Source organism: Acanthisitta chloris, unplaced genomic scaffold, assembly GCF_000695815.1.
Source record: "Acanthisitta chloris isolate BGI_N310 unplaced genomic scaffold, ASM69581v1 scaffold2747, whole genome shotgun sequence".
Lineage (NCBI taxonomy): Eukaryota > Metazoa > Chordata > Aves > Passeriformes > Acanthisittidae > Acanthisitta > Acanthisitta chloris.
The window spans coordinates 15,648-31,333 of record NW_008681905.1 but is presented as its reverse complement, the minus strand read 5'-3'; the positions used below and the strand labels follow the sequence as shown (position 1 = coordinate 31,333).

Below are 15,686 nucleotides of genomic sequence, written 5' to 3'. Positions count from 1 at the left end.
GAGGCAGATTTGTGTATAAATTGGGTTTGCCAAAAGCAGTCGTGCTTTCAAAGACACCCGATTTCTACAGCTTCTGCCAACCTACTTTCTCCTGTGTGTGACTGAGAGCGTTGCACTGAGCACAGTGGGTGCTGCTGAAGGAGAGGCTTCCCTCTCCTGTGTGTGGCCCAGCCTGTAAGTCAGTAGCTGTAGTCTGAGCAGGATTAAAGACTGAACTGGGATCTGACAGCTGTAAAGTCATCCTGGCTTTCTCTGCAGAATTTTTGAAGTATTATTCATGTGAGTTTTGGTCCCAAAGCCTCTTAAGGGGTTTTTAAACACTGCTTTCTCAATCCTCATCTCCATTTCGTGCATTTCAGGGTTTTTTTTCCTTCCACGTGGAAACATCTTTCAGTCCCCAAAGGGCAGAGGGATAGGAACAAATGAGAGTATTTCCAAATTCCTTCTGCGCTGGGAATTTTTCAGACCAGTGTTGGAGCAGAGTGGCATCCCCACATATGGCTCTGCTTTTCAGGCAACTGAAGGGGAAATCTTTAAAGTGTTTTGGAATTTAGTTTTGGTGATTTCTGAACATACCATGCTGGCACTGCACAGCTCCCTGTCTTCCTACTGGGATTGCAAGGGCTAAGCCTCAGAGCTACTGGTTCCAGCCAAAACTGGCACACAGGTTAATTAAAAGCAGAAGAACTTCAAGTGGGTTTTAGTTCTATGATTTTACTATATTGTTTTGAAAAAGTTTTGATTAGTAACTGAATTGTTTACCTTCATGAGGACTGGGGGTGGTGATGGTGTCACACTTCTCCCAAAACTGAAGGGCTGAAGAGTTTGCTATTTCATTTCAGCCACTCTTACTTCTCTGACCAAAATCCTTCATTTCTTGATGTGATAAAAAACACACTATTGTGGAGGCATGACTTGTTTATCTGACACATTTTAGATAAGCAGACAAGCAAAGCTCATCAAGATGCCTCATTTCTCTAGGCCTCAAGTTATTCCTCTGCCTACCATATGACAATGCTTGTGTGTTAGACTCAAAGTGCTTCTGTGCTTCCATGAGCTGTATCATCCCCTGAACATAGGTGCTTTTGGATGTCATGTCACTAACCTTCCTTAAAACATTCCTGGTGAAATTGCTGTTTTGTAGTGTCCAAGTATGACAGTGGCAATGTGTAATTAGAGATTATCTTTGCCCTGTGTGAGATTCAGGTGCTGTGGACTATCTTTCTGTTTCTGTCACCAACTTTTCTCTGTGTCCTTAAGCAATTCACTCAGCTTCTCTGGACTTCAGTTCCCGATCTGTAAAGTGATGTAGTGGTAAGTATGTGCCCCTCAGGTTCATGATTGTGTGTTAAACGGTCAGATACGTAAGGAGAAGAGTATCCCAGGAGTCTATGTACGAAAGAATTTCTGGTTTTGCATAGATTCCCTAGAACATTGCAGTCATCTTTGGCTTGCATAGGTGAAAGTGAAAACTTTGCCTTAATTCCTTGTTAAACATGACTAGAACTGCTGATTTAAAGGCCGTTGAAGAGGTAGGATGACTACAGTGTGTACTCTTTAATTGTCCAGTCTCGCCCTTCTCACTGTGTTTGGCTCTCTGTAGACTCCTTTCAGTACTGTGTACAATGACATATGCAAAGTCAACACGACTGTATAGATGTTCAAAAGTGTTGAAAAGAAATAAAGGAAATACTGAGGGATGTAATCCACCCCAGTAATCTTTTCCTTTCTTTAAGTGTGACATCTTTATGTTGCAACAAACTTTTAGTGTCGTACCGAAGGGAGTCTTCAGGAATCTTTTGTACAAATCTTCCCCCATCCTCCCACCATTTAATCATCCTTCTGTGCTCCAGAGTTGTCCCACTACCATCCATTCTCTTCTTTCATTGTTTTAGCTTGGCTTTTGTATTTTCCTCCTGTGGCTTCTCTAAGTAATGCTGCCTGTCTTACAATACAATCCTAAAGGCTGTTGGTATTGACTGTGCTATTTCCTTTATTTTCCTCCTTTTTAAACATTATTCCTGCAAATGAGCTTCACCTTTGCCACCCAGTTGTGGTGATTAATTGTAGAGAGAAGTTAAATATTACATGAAATCTTTCTAACCTTAGTTGTTTATGTCTCATCTGTCTCTAAAGCATCTTCCAAACAGTCCCACAGTGGGAGGAAAGGTCCATTTTCTTCTTGAATCTGCCTAAATGTGTAAGTGGTATGTAATGTGCTGACTTAGGGGGATCTTTTCTTCATGGTGTGGGAAAGAACAAACAGCCAGCCAGAAAGAGCTAGTTCAGGAGAAAGTGTATTCAAAAGACAGTATGGACCTCCAAGAAGACAGATAAGCTATCACAAATACAGCTCTGATAGAATTTGTATAAAAATCTTTTGGTTTTGTGTTAAGAAGAAATACACATGTGTTGCAATAAATACAAAATAATGAAGCTTGCTTATTGAAAAGAACCAAATCCCATTGTTTCCTCCTTCTTCCCTGTAGGTTTGTAACACAACCACGGATCGTAAACATGCAGACACATCTCTAGAGAAATATGTCACTGAGCCTGTAATGAGCATTGTGAGTGGCTTCTTCAATTCACCATTCTCAGATAACAGCACCAGCCTCCAGGTAAGGAAAAGAGACACAGACAAATATGTTATTCAGACCATTAATGAGATACCTTCTGCTACCGCACAGGAATGCTGGATCTTTTCAGCCTCCTTTAATTTTTCTGTCCCCTCTCATGCCAATGACTAGCAGCTTTATTCCTCTTTAAAATGCTTACTCTTAATTTTAATCACTTAGATCTCTGAACTGTAGACAGCTCAATGTGGTCAGATTTACTTCTGGCTCTTGTGAATTCACTGGAGGGGGTATCCTTGAAGAATAATGGTCTAGCCTTGTACTGCTGTGTCCTGAGAATGGGGAAGACTCCTCCATCCTTCTGCTCTCTCTTGTGTTTGCTTGATATCAATGGGTATGAGGAAAAATTGCATCATTTGGCCTTTCTAGAGGTGCAGCATTGATTTATGTTCCTGCCAGTCCTAAAGATCAAAGAGAATTTAATGGAGTTGTAACTTGAGTCTACAAGCTAAAACCCCCTTGGTTTATGTTGTATCAAACCCTAGAGCAGTTGTGAGATTCTTAAGGGTAAAATTCCATGTTTATCTTTTCGTTTTCAGACACACCAACCTGTTTTTATTCAGCTGCTGCAGTCTGCTTTTAGAATTTACAACTGTACCTGGCCAAACCCAACACAGAAAGCCTCAGTGGAGTCATGTATCAAGACTTTGGCTGAAGTGGGTAGGTGCCAACCTTTACTTTTGTTATTGTTCTTTGTGTCTTAAAGATCAGACTTGAGGTTTAACAGTTTTTAATTTGACTCCACCATCCTGAAATTGTGACAGTGGTGATTTCAGAAATCCCACCCTCTGAGGCTAAATTCTTCCTTCTTTTTTAACCCATTCCCTTCAAACAGGGTTGTTAAGGTGAAACCTGCAGGTCAGAGAGATGAGCTTGCTAAGTGAGCGATGGTTGAACTTTCTGCTGCCAATTTTAATTTGATGGTTGAAACTTTTGATGACTTCAACTTTTAATATCAAGCAAGTTATGATATTAAATGTCAACATAAGCAAAGGTGTCCTGTTCAAGGCAGGGGGATTGGAACTAGATGATCTCTAAGGTCCCTTCCAACCCAAACCATTCTGTGATTCCATGAGAAAACTGGGCATTTTCAGTCCTCCTGGGCTCCATTTGCACAAGCTGTTGTAAGAAATGATGCTCAACAGTTGTGCAATGGAGAACATCCATCATTTTTCTCCTCAGTTCCGGGGAATGCATTTGTTATTGTCAGCCACAGTCCTAGGCTTGTTCACGTTTTCTCCCATCATGCAGTTGGAGATGGAAACCCCAATTGTCTAACTCAACTCCTTAGCTTCTCCACTTACTCCTCACTATCAGGACCACTCAATTACTGCTGTTACAGTCAGGGGAATATTGCCTTGTGCTGTTGCCAACAGCAAATGTGGTCCTCAGGACAGCTAATGAGTTACATGCTTTCAAATAAATTCAAATACCATATTAAAGTAGAACTTGTTTTAAAACTTCTTATCCTACAATAAAAAATATTTCTACCAGTGTATAGCTAAGACTGTAAAAAGTTCATTAAGTTTACTTTCTGTAAATACAGTTTTTAAGTCTTCTGCCATGACAGAAAAAAGGATTATTCAATAGAGTTTCTAAAAGTCAGTGATGCTGATTACTTGTAGAATAAGGTTCTGCTCAGTGTGAATGAAAGCTGAGTAGAGGCAGAGACACATAGAAACTGGCTAAATTCTATTGTTGATACATTTTTAAACATTATTAATAAATAATGATAAAACAATATGAGAGGGTCCCTTAACCATCTGCAGCATCTGTGGCATTGTACCAATCAACTCTAAACTTAGATTTTTGGAATAGCTTTAGGGAAACATCATTTAACATTTAGCCAAAACATCTCATTAACTTTTTGTGCGAAGGAGAGTAATCAGTTACCTAAAATTTTAGCAACTGTCAGTTGGTTTATTTGTTGTGCAAATGATTTAATTACAGATCCATCTGACAGGAGAACTTTGGAAGTTGAAGACATTTTATTTCCTTTATGCTACAACTACTACAGTCTCAAATAAGGCTCCATCCCTACACATCCTTGTTTGTGTGTTTAACACTTATGTCCTTGCTCTTCTCAGTTAGTTCTGGAAACAATCATCAATAAATTACTTCCTTTGGGAGTCTGGGGAAAGGGGGGAGAAGTAGGGCAGGTGAGAGTATTTTTAAGACCAAGCGTGCCCTGTTTGTGCTTCTAGACAGCTCAGTGTCTTCACTGCTGTAGAGGTACACCCAAAATCAATGTCAAGCTCAGAGAAGTCTCCATGTGGTCTCACCAAGATGAGGGTATTTGGGGATGGAAACCCCAACTGTCTAACTCAACTCCTTAGCTTCTCCACTTACTCCTCACTATCAGGACCACTCAATTACTGCTGTTACAGCCAGGGGAATATTGCCTTGTGCTGTTGCCAACAGCAAATGTGGTCCTCAGGACAGCTAATGAGTTACACACTTTCAAATAAATTCAAATAAATTCAAAATCCCCAAACCTGAGCATGGGTTTATTTTCCATTTGGCTACATGCCTACAGCACACAGCTGATTCTAGCATGAAAAATCACAGCAAATTACAGCTTTCCAGTGCTCTGGTGATTGCCAGATGAGTCAGGCCCAGGGTCTCACTGTGCTTTCTCTTCTCCAAGTAGCATGTGCAAGGACAAAAAGAAATGGCCTTGAGTTGCACCAGGGGAGGTTTAGACTGCATAGTAGGAAAAATTTCTTCATGGAATGGGTTGTCAAGCATTGGTACAGGCTGTCCAGGAAAGTGATTGAATCACCATCCCTGAAAGAATTTAAAAGATGTGTGGTTGTGGCACTTAAAGCCTTGGTTTAGTGGTGGACTTGGCACTGTTAAGTTACTGGACTCTTAAAGGTCTTTTCCAACCTAAATGATTCTATGATTTTATGCTGCAGAGACAGCCAAGCTGAACTTGTCTCTGACAGGGAAACCATGGGTCACTGTAACAGGTTGGCAGATCCAGCTTTGTGGCCAGGTGTGCCAGCACGTGAAAGGGCTGGTGGTCCTTGGCAGATAGTCTTCCATGTGCCTCTTGTTCCTTGGGGAGCTAAGGGGAAAGTCTGAACGCACGGCATGGGTGACATCTGGAGTTTTCCTCAGATGTGTGACCTCCATCTCTATTTGGTGAATTTAATTTCTACCTCGGCTGGACTCCTTTCATTCCTTCTTCTCTTTTATGGAGATGGTTTTCAGTTAGTTTTTTTTTTAATAAGTAAGCTCTTGCACTGTCCTAGGGGTCCAACCTCCTTCTTGCTACTCTGGCTTCCCAGCCACGGGATCCTAGCCATCCTTGGGCACTCTCAGGTGTGGCAGAATGGAGCTGAGCTGCCAGTGAAGGGCATCACTCCATGTCCTCCTCTGGGACTTCTCTGTGGCAGCAGGAAGGCAGGGAGGCTGGGCATCCCTTAGGGGTGCCACAGGCTGGTACCTCAGAACTGCTCCCTGAAAGCATACGTCAGCATCCACATTGTTGATTTCCTTGTCTATATCATAAAAACTGTTTAAGGTTTCATCACTCATAGCAATACTGAGCATTGTAATATTGTGTTGTGTTAGCAAATTGCCAACATGTTTTTAGTGTTTTCGTAGAATCATCGAGGTTGGAAGAGGCCTTTTAAGGTCATCAAGTCCAACCGTCAACCTGTCACTCCACTGTAACCCCTAAACCTTAAACCATATCCTCCAGCATCAGATCCAGATGCCTCTTAAACACTTCCAGGGTTGGTGACTCCACCACCTCCCTGGGCAACCTATTCCAGTGCCTGACCACCCTAACAGTGAATTTTTTTTCTAATGGCTAATCTGAATCTCCCCTGTCTCAGCTTATGACTGTTCCCTCTAGTCCTCTCCCTGCAGGCATGACAGGAGAGACCAACCCCCATCTCTCTACAACCCCCTGTCAGGGAGTTGTCCAGAGTAATGAGGTCACCCCTGAACCTCTTCTCAAGGCTAAACAAACACAATTCCCTCAGTCCTTCCTCATACAACATGTGTTCTAGATCTTTTTATGAGCCTTGTTGCCCTTGGCTGGACTTACTGCAGCACCTCAATGCCCTTTTGAAAGTGAGGGGCCCAAAACTGAACACAGTATTTTTTATTTTGATACTGTAGAAAGTATAAGGGAACAGGCAAGGGCGATTGCCCCAAAGAGAAGGTTAGCCAAAGAAGAACTGGAAGCAGAGTTTTTGACAAACTCCCCTGTGCAAAAGTTTGGCTGCCAACAGAGGTTTTAACCACTGGTGATAGTTGGTAGTTGTAGGCCTGATGCCAAACGTCTTGCCTGGCTAATTGAGTAGGCCTGCTCTTCCCTGTAGAAATATTTGGGAAAACTGCCCCAGGTGGGTGCACCAGAGGCTGTTACAGTCGAGGCTTTTTTGTGACTGCAGTGTGTGCTGGTGCCTTTCTCTATCAGCTGTTCCACCACCCCAAGTGGTGCTTCACTGTGAGAAGCCTGAGGCATCTCCCATAACACAAACAGGGCAGCCTTTTTGTGCCTCTTTTGCTGGCTGTGTATGTGGACTAGGTTTGGATTTTGGCTAGCCAAAAAAGGAGCACCCTTCTGCCCCTTTTTTTCCTCTTTTGACTTGAGAGTGGCAGCTTTATTATTAGAGTCTTTGTGTTTCATAGCAGGGTTTAAAATAAAAATCCCTCTAAAAAGATTTTGCCTATATCTGAGAGATGGAGTATTGGAAAGATTTACAGCAGGGACCAAAGACTTCTGCTGGAAAATAAGTGTAGTATGGAACTGAAAGAACAAACATAATTTTTTTTGTTGATGTGTCATTGCCCTGGATTTAGAAATGAATCTCAGGAGGAAGAAAGATCATACACAGATTTCCCAAGATATCAAAGATCCATATAATGATGCACTTTCAACAGACCCATTTCAGAGCAAGTTTAAGCAACATACATTCTGCTCAGAGCTTACTAGTTTGCTGCTGGCAGGTGGATGTAAGTATTGCCTCAAGAGCTTAAGATCATTACATCTGCTTTCTGATGAGCACTGTAAGAATGTACATTATCTTCCAGGTCAACAAAAGGATATGTTGCAGAACCTTATTTCTTATAACCCTGGTACTTCAACTCCACTTGATCACCAGGGAAAAACTGCATAAGCTTCTCAAGCTTCACTTGCTGTTTTGTCTCCAGGCAGTTTCCTGCCTTCAGTTCAGCAAGAAGCATAAAGGTTTGCTTCTGTTCTTCAGCAAAGCTCTCTGGCTCCAAGAGCTTTGGAACACATGGATATCAATGTGCATCAGGTTTTTATTGTTCAGTAAACATTTGGCTACCTCTCATGAATAGAAACCTTTATGAAATAATAAGTATATTAATGTATCTTGTTCATGTGAATTTCTGAAGCAAGTTGTCACAGTAATGGGATTTAACATATTATACATATATCACATTTGCTATTGCTCTGTTACTATATAGGACTGAGCTTTTGCTTGAACATATAGTCCAAAACCTGAAAGATCAAAACAGCTTCCATCTCTCTAGTAAATTGCAACAAATAAAAGATATTTGAAAAGTCTCCAGACCTTTGTGAAAACAGAGGAACAAAGACATCTAAGCATTTAATTTTTTTAAATGAAGTCATTATCAAAGGACTTTGAGTTTCTACATTTTTATAATCTTTGCAAAGTTCAGAAGAGTGGAGGCCAGTCTCAAAGTTTGCATTTTAAACCAACTATTGTCTTTCCATAAAGACTGGAGAATATCACCTGCCCTTGCAACTAAAGATTGTGCACCTTAAATTGTGTATCCTAAATTGTATGGGAGCAGGGTCTTTTTCCCAGGGCTGACCAATCTTTCAGGACTCATGCAAAGAACTCTCTTTGCTTCTTAATTAAATGGTGATTCTTATATCTTCACCCCCGAGCATCAGTTTTCTGTTACAAGGGCAAATCTACTTGTATTATACTCTTGTCTCTGTAGTATCCATTAGCTTTCTCCCTTATGTTTTCCAAAATTGCGTCTTCCCTCTGATACTGTGTGTCCCCCAAGGATGGAGTCTGTGTGTGACTGCTGTGACCACCAATAATGAAATAATTGGAATTTCCCAGATGAGTAAACAGTGGCAGATAGGAACCTGCATTTTGTTAGGCTATGTCTTTTGGCAGACCTTTTAAAAAAAAATAATCTGTTAGTAAGCCAAATTACATTAGTGATTATCAGATTATATTCTAGGATGTTGTGCAGGACAAACAAAAGGAGAATTCTTGTTTCCATCCTAAAAAATTGGAGGCAAGTCCTACAAGATTGCTGTTTCCGAAGTTCAAAACTGCAACAGGCCCAGAGGAAGCACCACTGTGATGGTCAGGGCAAAGGAGAACTGTATTACAAGAAGGGACTTGAGAAGCCCCATGTGTTTTGCCCAGCAAAACAGAGGCCTGTGTTGTTGCTCTTTAGAAGTACTTAAGAAGATAAATAGTCATGGAGACATTTAAGCTGAAGGACAGTGCTGACCCAAAACCAACTGGACATAAATTACACTAGGTTGTAAATAATCTAAATAAATTTAGCTTGTAAATCAGAGGATTGGAACCAATGTTGGAAGGATGTCCTTGGTCAAGGGGGTGAGGGAAAATGGAGGGAGGAGGGATGGCAGAGAAGCTACCTTCATTTTAAATGGGGCTCGATAAATTTTCCAAAGATATTAAAGAACATGAGTTGTCTGTAACAGAGAGCAGATAGTCTGCAGGAGTAGTGAAGTCCTTTCTAGTTGAGTATTTATTCCCTAATCTCAGATCACCAATACCCCTTTGTATTGAATCCAAAAAAACTCTCCTGGGGTTCCTCTTGGCCATGCTTTTGTGCCCTCTAAGGCCCTTTACTTTTCCCTGATAAATTACAAATAGGAAACATTGAACATGAAATCTAGGTCACATTTATGGCTTCTTTGGAATTATTGTATTTTAATGTGCATATAGGTGAATTTTCCTATAACAGTTTTTTTTCAGTCCTGAAAATATGGTTATTTCCCTTCCCATCTGAGTTTTAAAATCCTTTTTCCATTTTATCAAAAGCTAGACCTTCATTTTCAATTTTTAGTTCAAATAAAATAATTATCCTGTTGTTACTTTTTTGACAGCAAGAAGAATACATTTCAGATGAAGCACATATTTTATTCTATTTTAACTGTTTTTGTTTCCCTAATTGCAAGAAAAATTCAATGATGATCTTTTTACAGAGTGATAAATATTTTAGCGTAGATTTTCTGTTGGAAAAAAAAATCCAAGTGAAGGGTACAAGATTGGCAGGTTTGTGTCTTGTCTACACAAAGCTTTTATTTCCCTTAAAAAGTATTGCTGTCACTAGAATTAGTGTCTCTCCACCCAAATGCATTTGTTAAGCAGTCAGTAAATGATTAAGGAGCTGGAGGGACTGATTTATGGAACAAAATTAATTGAACTAAATAAGTATTGCTCCATTACGTGACAACTGGGAAGTGTGGGAGAACATGATATAGCTGTCTGCAACTACCAGAGGGGTGCAAACAGCAAGGGGAGTAAAAGCTTCACAGCCAGGTACAGCTGTGGGTTTTTATGACCCAGATTGCCCATACACTTCTTGAGGCGCTCCAAGAGGTGAAATGCCTGCATGTCCCCCAGAAAAGCCACACCAGGGATGGTTTAGGGTTATGCAAAATGTACTAAACATCTGTGAAGCCACTAAATACCATTGTGTTTTGTATATGCTACAAAAGCTAATGGAGTGAAATTTAAAAATAGGGAGCACAAGGCAGAAATATCAAGAACAGCAAGAGGTTCCTTATGGCAAGATAGATTATTGTAGAGAATGGGCTTCCAAGGAAAATTACAGACAAGGGCCACTTCCTGGAAATCCTGAGTACTAAATCAATCCTAAGACTCAGGCAGGCAGCATAGTGGAAGGACAGTGCTTCAGGAGGCATTTCTGAAATAGGTCCAATTGCTGTGCTTTTGTGAAGAGAACTACACGTAGGTAATTTAACAAAATGTTACCTCAGCCTATCTCAGCCTTTCTGTGATTAGGTGGACTGTGCTCCTGGAAATTTGGTCAAGTCTCACTCACTCACAGAGAGGGGCTTGACTTTTAGCCACTTGATTCTCAGTGTTAATGTTGCCCTTTTTTTTTTTTTTTTTGTGAGTCCCTGTCTCAGAGTACTTTTTCATTATTTAAACAGTAAAGGAGAGGAAAGCTCCTGATGCAGTGGATGAACACAGACCCATCTGCACGGAGCAGAATATTTTCCTGTGATCTGGCTGAATTTGCTGCACCTTGGTTCTTACCATTTCCTTAGGTCCTGTTTGCTCACTTGTCTTGGCTTAGCTGTGGCTCCTGTTGACTGCATAACTTGGAACAGCAGATTGAGTGGTAGTTGTGTCAAGGATTTCCCAGCAAATTGCATTTCCTCTGACACTGGCAAAATGGTGTCATGTGTTCAGGGTGTCATTAGCCCTGTGCAGGGTGCCCAAGGTAGGAATTGGGCAGTATATAAGCCTGAGACATGCCCTCCATTGCCAGGCAGAATTCACCTTGGCTGAAGACATGTCCTAGTCTACTCTGGTAATTTCCTGCTTGATACTTGTACATGCACCCACATAGCTTTCTCCCAAGTTCACTAGAGAAATGAATGACAGAATTTTACCCCCTTCTGGCTCCTTTGTCTACCAGCTCTAACCCTACTTTGCAAGTTTGAGTGCTGTCCAAAAGTATTTCTAAGTGGAACAAAAACAAACATGCTTTTAAATATTTGATGTTGCTACTTTAAGGGAGATTGACACATTTTGAAGAGGAAAGCAGCCTACAACACCTAAATTAAAAATAAATATTTATGTTCACATTTGTTCATCAGCTTTCCAAAATGTAAAAATATGTTTCATGTTGTTTTAAATAATGAAATGTGAAACAAATGAAAGATAAACTTTCTACAAGCTGCAAAGAAATGAGAAGACAAAGGCTTTGTTTATAGCTTAGACTTCAACAGTGCCCTTTGACAACCAATGCAAATCTTAATTACAAATGGAATTATACATGTAAGAAGTGTTCAAAACAAAGGAGTAATTTTTTTTCTCTCTCTGGTTTTCTTTGTGATAGTTTTAATTAGCTGCAACTCTTTGAACAATCATAGTCCTTGACTGCTCCTCAGACACTGATGGAAGTTGTTAACTTCAAATGGCATCTACAGGACTGCACAAGTCTGGGTTTTCCTCTGAACAGCATGCTCCCTGTTGCTAAATGCATTCTTCAATGTATCAGGATTCTGCATACATTCCACTTAATTGAGAAGTGAACATTGTCCAGTAACATTCCAGTGACTGACATTAGGACACAATAAATTGGATTAATAGGCTGCAGCACCCTGCACACACTGGCAGAACTTTAATGGACTCCTCTAGTAAAGTAAGCAGCAACAGGGCAAATGTGTTGTGAAAAACAGCCCAGTTGAATAATATGGAAAAACAACCATTAGAAATAATGGCCAGGCATACATGGCATTGTCCACATGTTAATCAGGAACCTGCCTTCGAAACACACAGAGAGTGGAAAGGAAAAGTCAATTTGTGTTTTCCCATCTTGACCTAAAATTATTTTTTTTCAATTCCCTGTGGCAAACTATTTAAATGGAAGTGCCTTCCAGAAACAGAATAAAGATCTCCCTTCCATGTTAGTGGAACAGCCTAATCCACAGGGGGAGCCTCCAGTCCTGCATCAGGATACAAACTTGGAGTGGGAAGAGAGTGCCCTGCGTCTCCAGGAGCCATTAGAGGGATGAGAGTATCCCTGAGAACAGCCTTGCCACAGCCTCTGAGCCTGGGGTTGAGGTGTCTTAGCCAAGTTCAGGTTTATAATAAATGCTGCTGTTACAATATAGTATTCAGGGGAAGAGAAAGTTTCTGCCTGGGATCTGTGACTCACTGTGCTTGGCAGCACATGAGCCTTCATTCATCAGAGCTGTGTGCCTGACTCTGCTTGCACGTACTCCTGTGGGGTTTGATGCATAGGCTGTTTGGGAAAGAAAGGCATCTGTTGACTTCACATGTTCAGGACTTATAGTTGTGTATGTTTTAAAAGCTGGGAAGGAGGGGTGGGATATTTTTGATGCCTTCCCCTACAGTGGAAAGCATGAATGTTAGCGAGGAGTACAGGGGAAATGCCTCAGATGTTGTGCAGAACTGTAACATAGGTAATGCTGTTTTTTAAAAAAATTCACCTTGTTTCAATAATGAAAACTAAAAAATTAGCTATTATTAGTCATTATTACAAATGAACTGGAACTGCTTCTCCATTTTACTTCTGAGTTTTTATTAAACTTAAAACTGTGCCATGGGAATCAATGAAATGACATAGAACACAGAGTCTAATTACCGGAATGTGACCTAATCTTTCAGAGATATTGCTGTATTATTGACCATAGAATCACAGAATGGTTTGGATTGGAAGGGACCTTAAAGACCATCTAGTTCCACCCCCTGCCGTGGGTAGGGACACCTTCACTAGACCAGGTTGCCCAGAGCTCCATCCAGCCTGGCCTTGAACACAGCCAGGGATGGGGCAAAATCTTGTCTATTTGTTGAATTTCAGACAACTTATGCTGAGCTGTAGAAGAATGTCACTCTGATCTCCAGTGAAATGGACAGAAGCAGCTAATACAAAGATCTTCATGGGAGAGAGAGCAGATACCTTCTAACACTGCCTTTCAAACTTCTTTTCAAATGACAGTTCAGGATGCTGTAGTAGTTTAATAGTGGATGCCCTGTAAGAATTCCTGCAAGTCTTTCCTCAGTTTTTTTTTATTCTCCTCTGATATTCTGTTTTGTCACTTCCTGCCCCTCAGGTCTAAAAACGAAAAAAACGATTTTTTTAAACTATTGGTTAAATTTGTTTAACTATCAGTTAAAGTAATGTGTTTATTAACTACTGGATATATTGCAGTGGCATCCAGGAACCATCCAGGAATCTAGGGTTTAGCAACTGTGGCTGTATAGGAAGGAAACCCAGAGAGAAAACAGCCTTTTTCAAATTTAATTTGTATGCACTTGGTTTCTCAAGGTCTTCACAAGAGAAATACACAGAAAAGCAACAAAAGCACTTGGGATAAATTGGATAAATGTGCATATGGCCACTAGAAATAAGAATTTTTGAATTTGCTTCTGAATAGAGTAAAGCTAGCTGTTGAAATAATAATGCATACTGCTTTTTTTGTTACTCTTATTAGTATCTCTGGATATGATTTTTTTCTGTTAGTGAAAAATGTATTCTGTTTTAAAAAATAAATGTCTGTATTTATGAAAATACATACTGGAAATGATCCTCATCTCATTTAAAGTGGTACAGCTTGCTTTCTTTAAGTAGATTATGGCTGATTTCTAACCACTGAGGTTTTTGATCCTTATTTTTAAATCCCATCGAAGTGAGATCCCCCTGCCCCTTAACCTCAAGAGCATCAGGATTTTGCATGCCATAATCTCCATAAGATTTCAAGTTTTTTCCATTGCTTTTTCCATTGTAAATGTCTTCTTTTTTTTTTTCCTGTTAAAGCAAAGAACCGTGGGATTGCAATTCCAGTGGATTTGGACAGCCAGGTCAACACCTTGTTCATGAAAAGTCACTCTAACATGGTGCAGAGGGCAGCCATGGGGTGGAGAATGTCAGCCCGCAGTGGACCTCGCTTCAAAGAAGCTCTTGGTGGGCCTGCCTGGGATTACAGGAATATCATAGAAAAACTACAGGTACAAAAATAGCAAATGGCTTGAGCAGTAGTGGTAGTGCATTTATCTAACATTTGCCAGATGTGGGAAACACCAGAGACAGACCCAGTGCATTTTTAATGCTGGGTTAGAGTGTAACCATTGCACTTCTAGGTGGAGGGAGCCAAAGACTCAGCTCTTCTCTGGTGTCTGTTCAAAGTGGAGCCAACATTCAAGGCCTTTTGATCCATGATCAGCATTTGGCTCCTATAGAAATCAGTACAGAGGGGTAGGAAGTATGTATGGGTCCAGTAGTGTAGGGTTTCAGTTACGGTCACATGTCCTGTTTTGGCTGCAGAGGAGGTACTGGAAGTTTTGAGAGCCATTATGTCAGGATTGTGTAATTGGAGATTGCCTATGAGATGGAGATCACCTTGGGCATGTAGTGGTTCAACAGCATCAGTTTATGAACTGAGAAAATAGGAGGACACACAAATGGAGAGGCCCTAAACACCAAGGATGCCACACCTTGGGTGATACACTAACGCCACATATGACAAACATTGTTTTTCCAGCGCACCATCATCCCTACTGTTGCCACATGTTTTGTGAGCATTACTGCAGAGGAGAAATTTGAAAGAGAAGAGCAAAGTAGGTAGTAATGGGCACCTTCTTCCCCTTGCCCTGCTTGAGGAGTGGCATTAAGAAAGGCTTGAGGCTGCTTCACTGTCATCTGTGTTAGCAAGGGCTCTTGCAGCTGGCCAGCAGAAGTGGGTCAAACGCCCATCGCTCTGTATCGTGCAACCCACCATGATATTCTTCTAGTTTTCTTGCAGTTATGAAGGTTGTTCTCCTTTCTTCCCTAGGATGTAGTGTCCTCCTTGGAGCAGCAGTTCACTCCCATGATGCAAGCTGAATTCTCGGTGCTGGTTGATGTGCTGCACAGTCCAGAACTCCTTTTTCCTGAGGGGAGCGATGCCAGAATAAGATGTGGTGCTTTCATGTCCAAGTAAGTGGTGTACAGAGGGACCTATTTACTTCTTGGGAAAAGATGACAGGGAGTCAACATTTTCAACAGCACTTACCTCTGATTTTCAGCAGAGACTTCAGCATGTGAGTGTCTAAGTTCACTGCTGAAGGCTTAAACTGAGGGCTTTTTGCTGCATGTTTATGTTTCTCACGAGTTTAGGAGTCTGAGAAGGAGCAGAGAGGGTGCTTGCCTTGTCTAGAAAGGGGATGTTAGTAGCTTGTTAAAATTGTGGCAGGCTCAACCTACTTCTGTTTTCTTAATGGGATACTTTTGCTATTAATTTTCTTCTAATTTACAGCAGAAACTTAGACTTTCCATAGCAGAATT

General features: G+C 40.9%; 1 protein-coding gene across 1 annotated transcript in view; it reads left to right on the top strand.

Annotated features, from left to right (window-relative positions):
* LOC103805612 (inositol 1,4,5-trisphosphate receptor type 2) overlaps positions 1-15,686 on the top strand; it is a gene marked incomplete at its 3' end in the record, with an annotated part of 88,032 nt that overhangs the window by 70,275 nt on the left and 2,071 nt on the right. The window contains exons 31-34 of the mRNA XM_009078268.1: positions 2,490-2,618; positions 3,173-3,293; positions 14,181-14,371; positions 15,196-15,338. Of these exons, the coding sequence (XP_009076516.1) occupies positions 2,490-2,618; positions 3,173-3,293; positions 14,181-14,371; positions 15,196-15,338 (584 nt within the window). The remainder of the gene's footprint in view (positions 1-2,489; positions 2,619-3,172; positions 3,294-14,180; positions 14,372-15,195; positions 15,339-15,686) is intronic.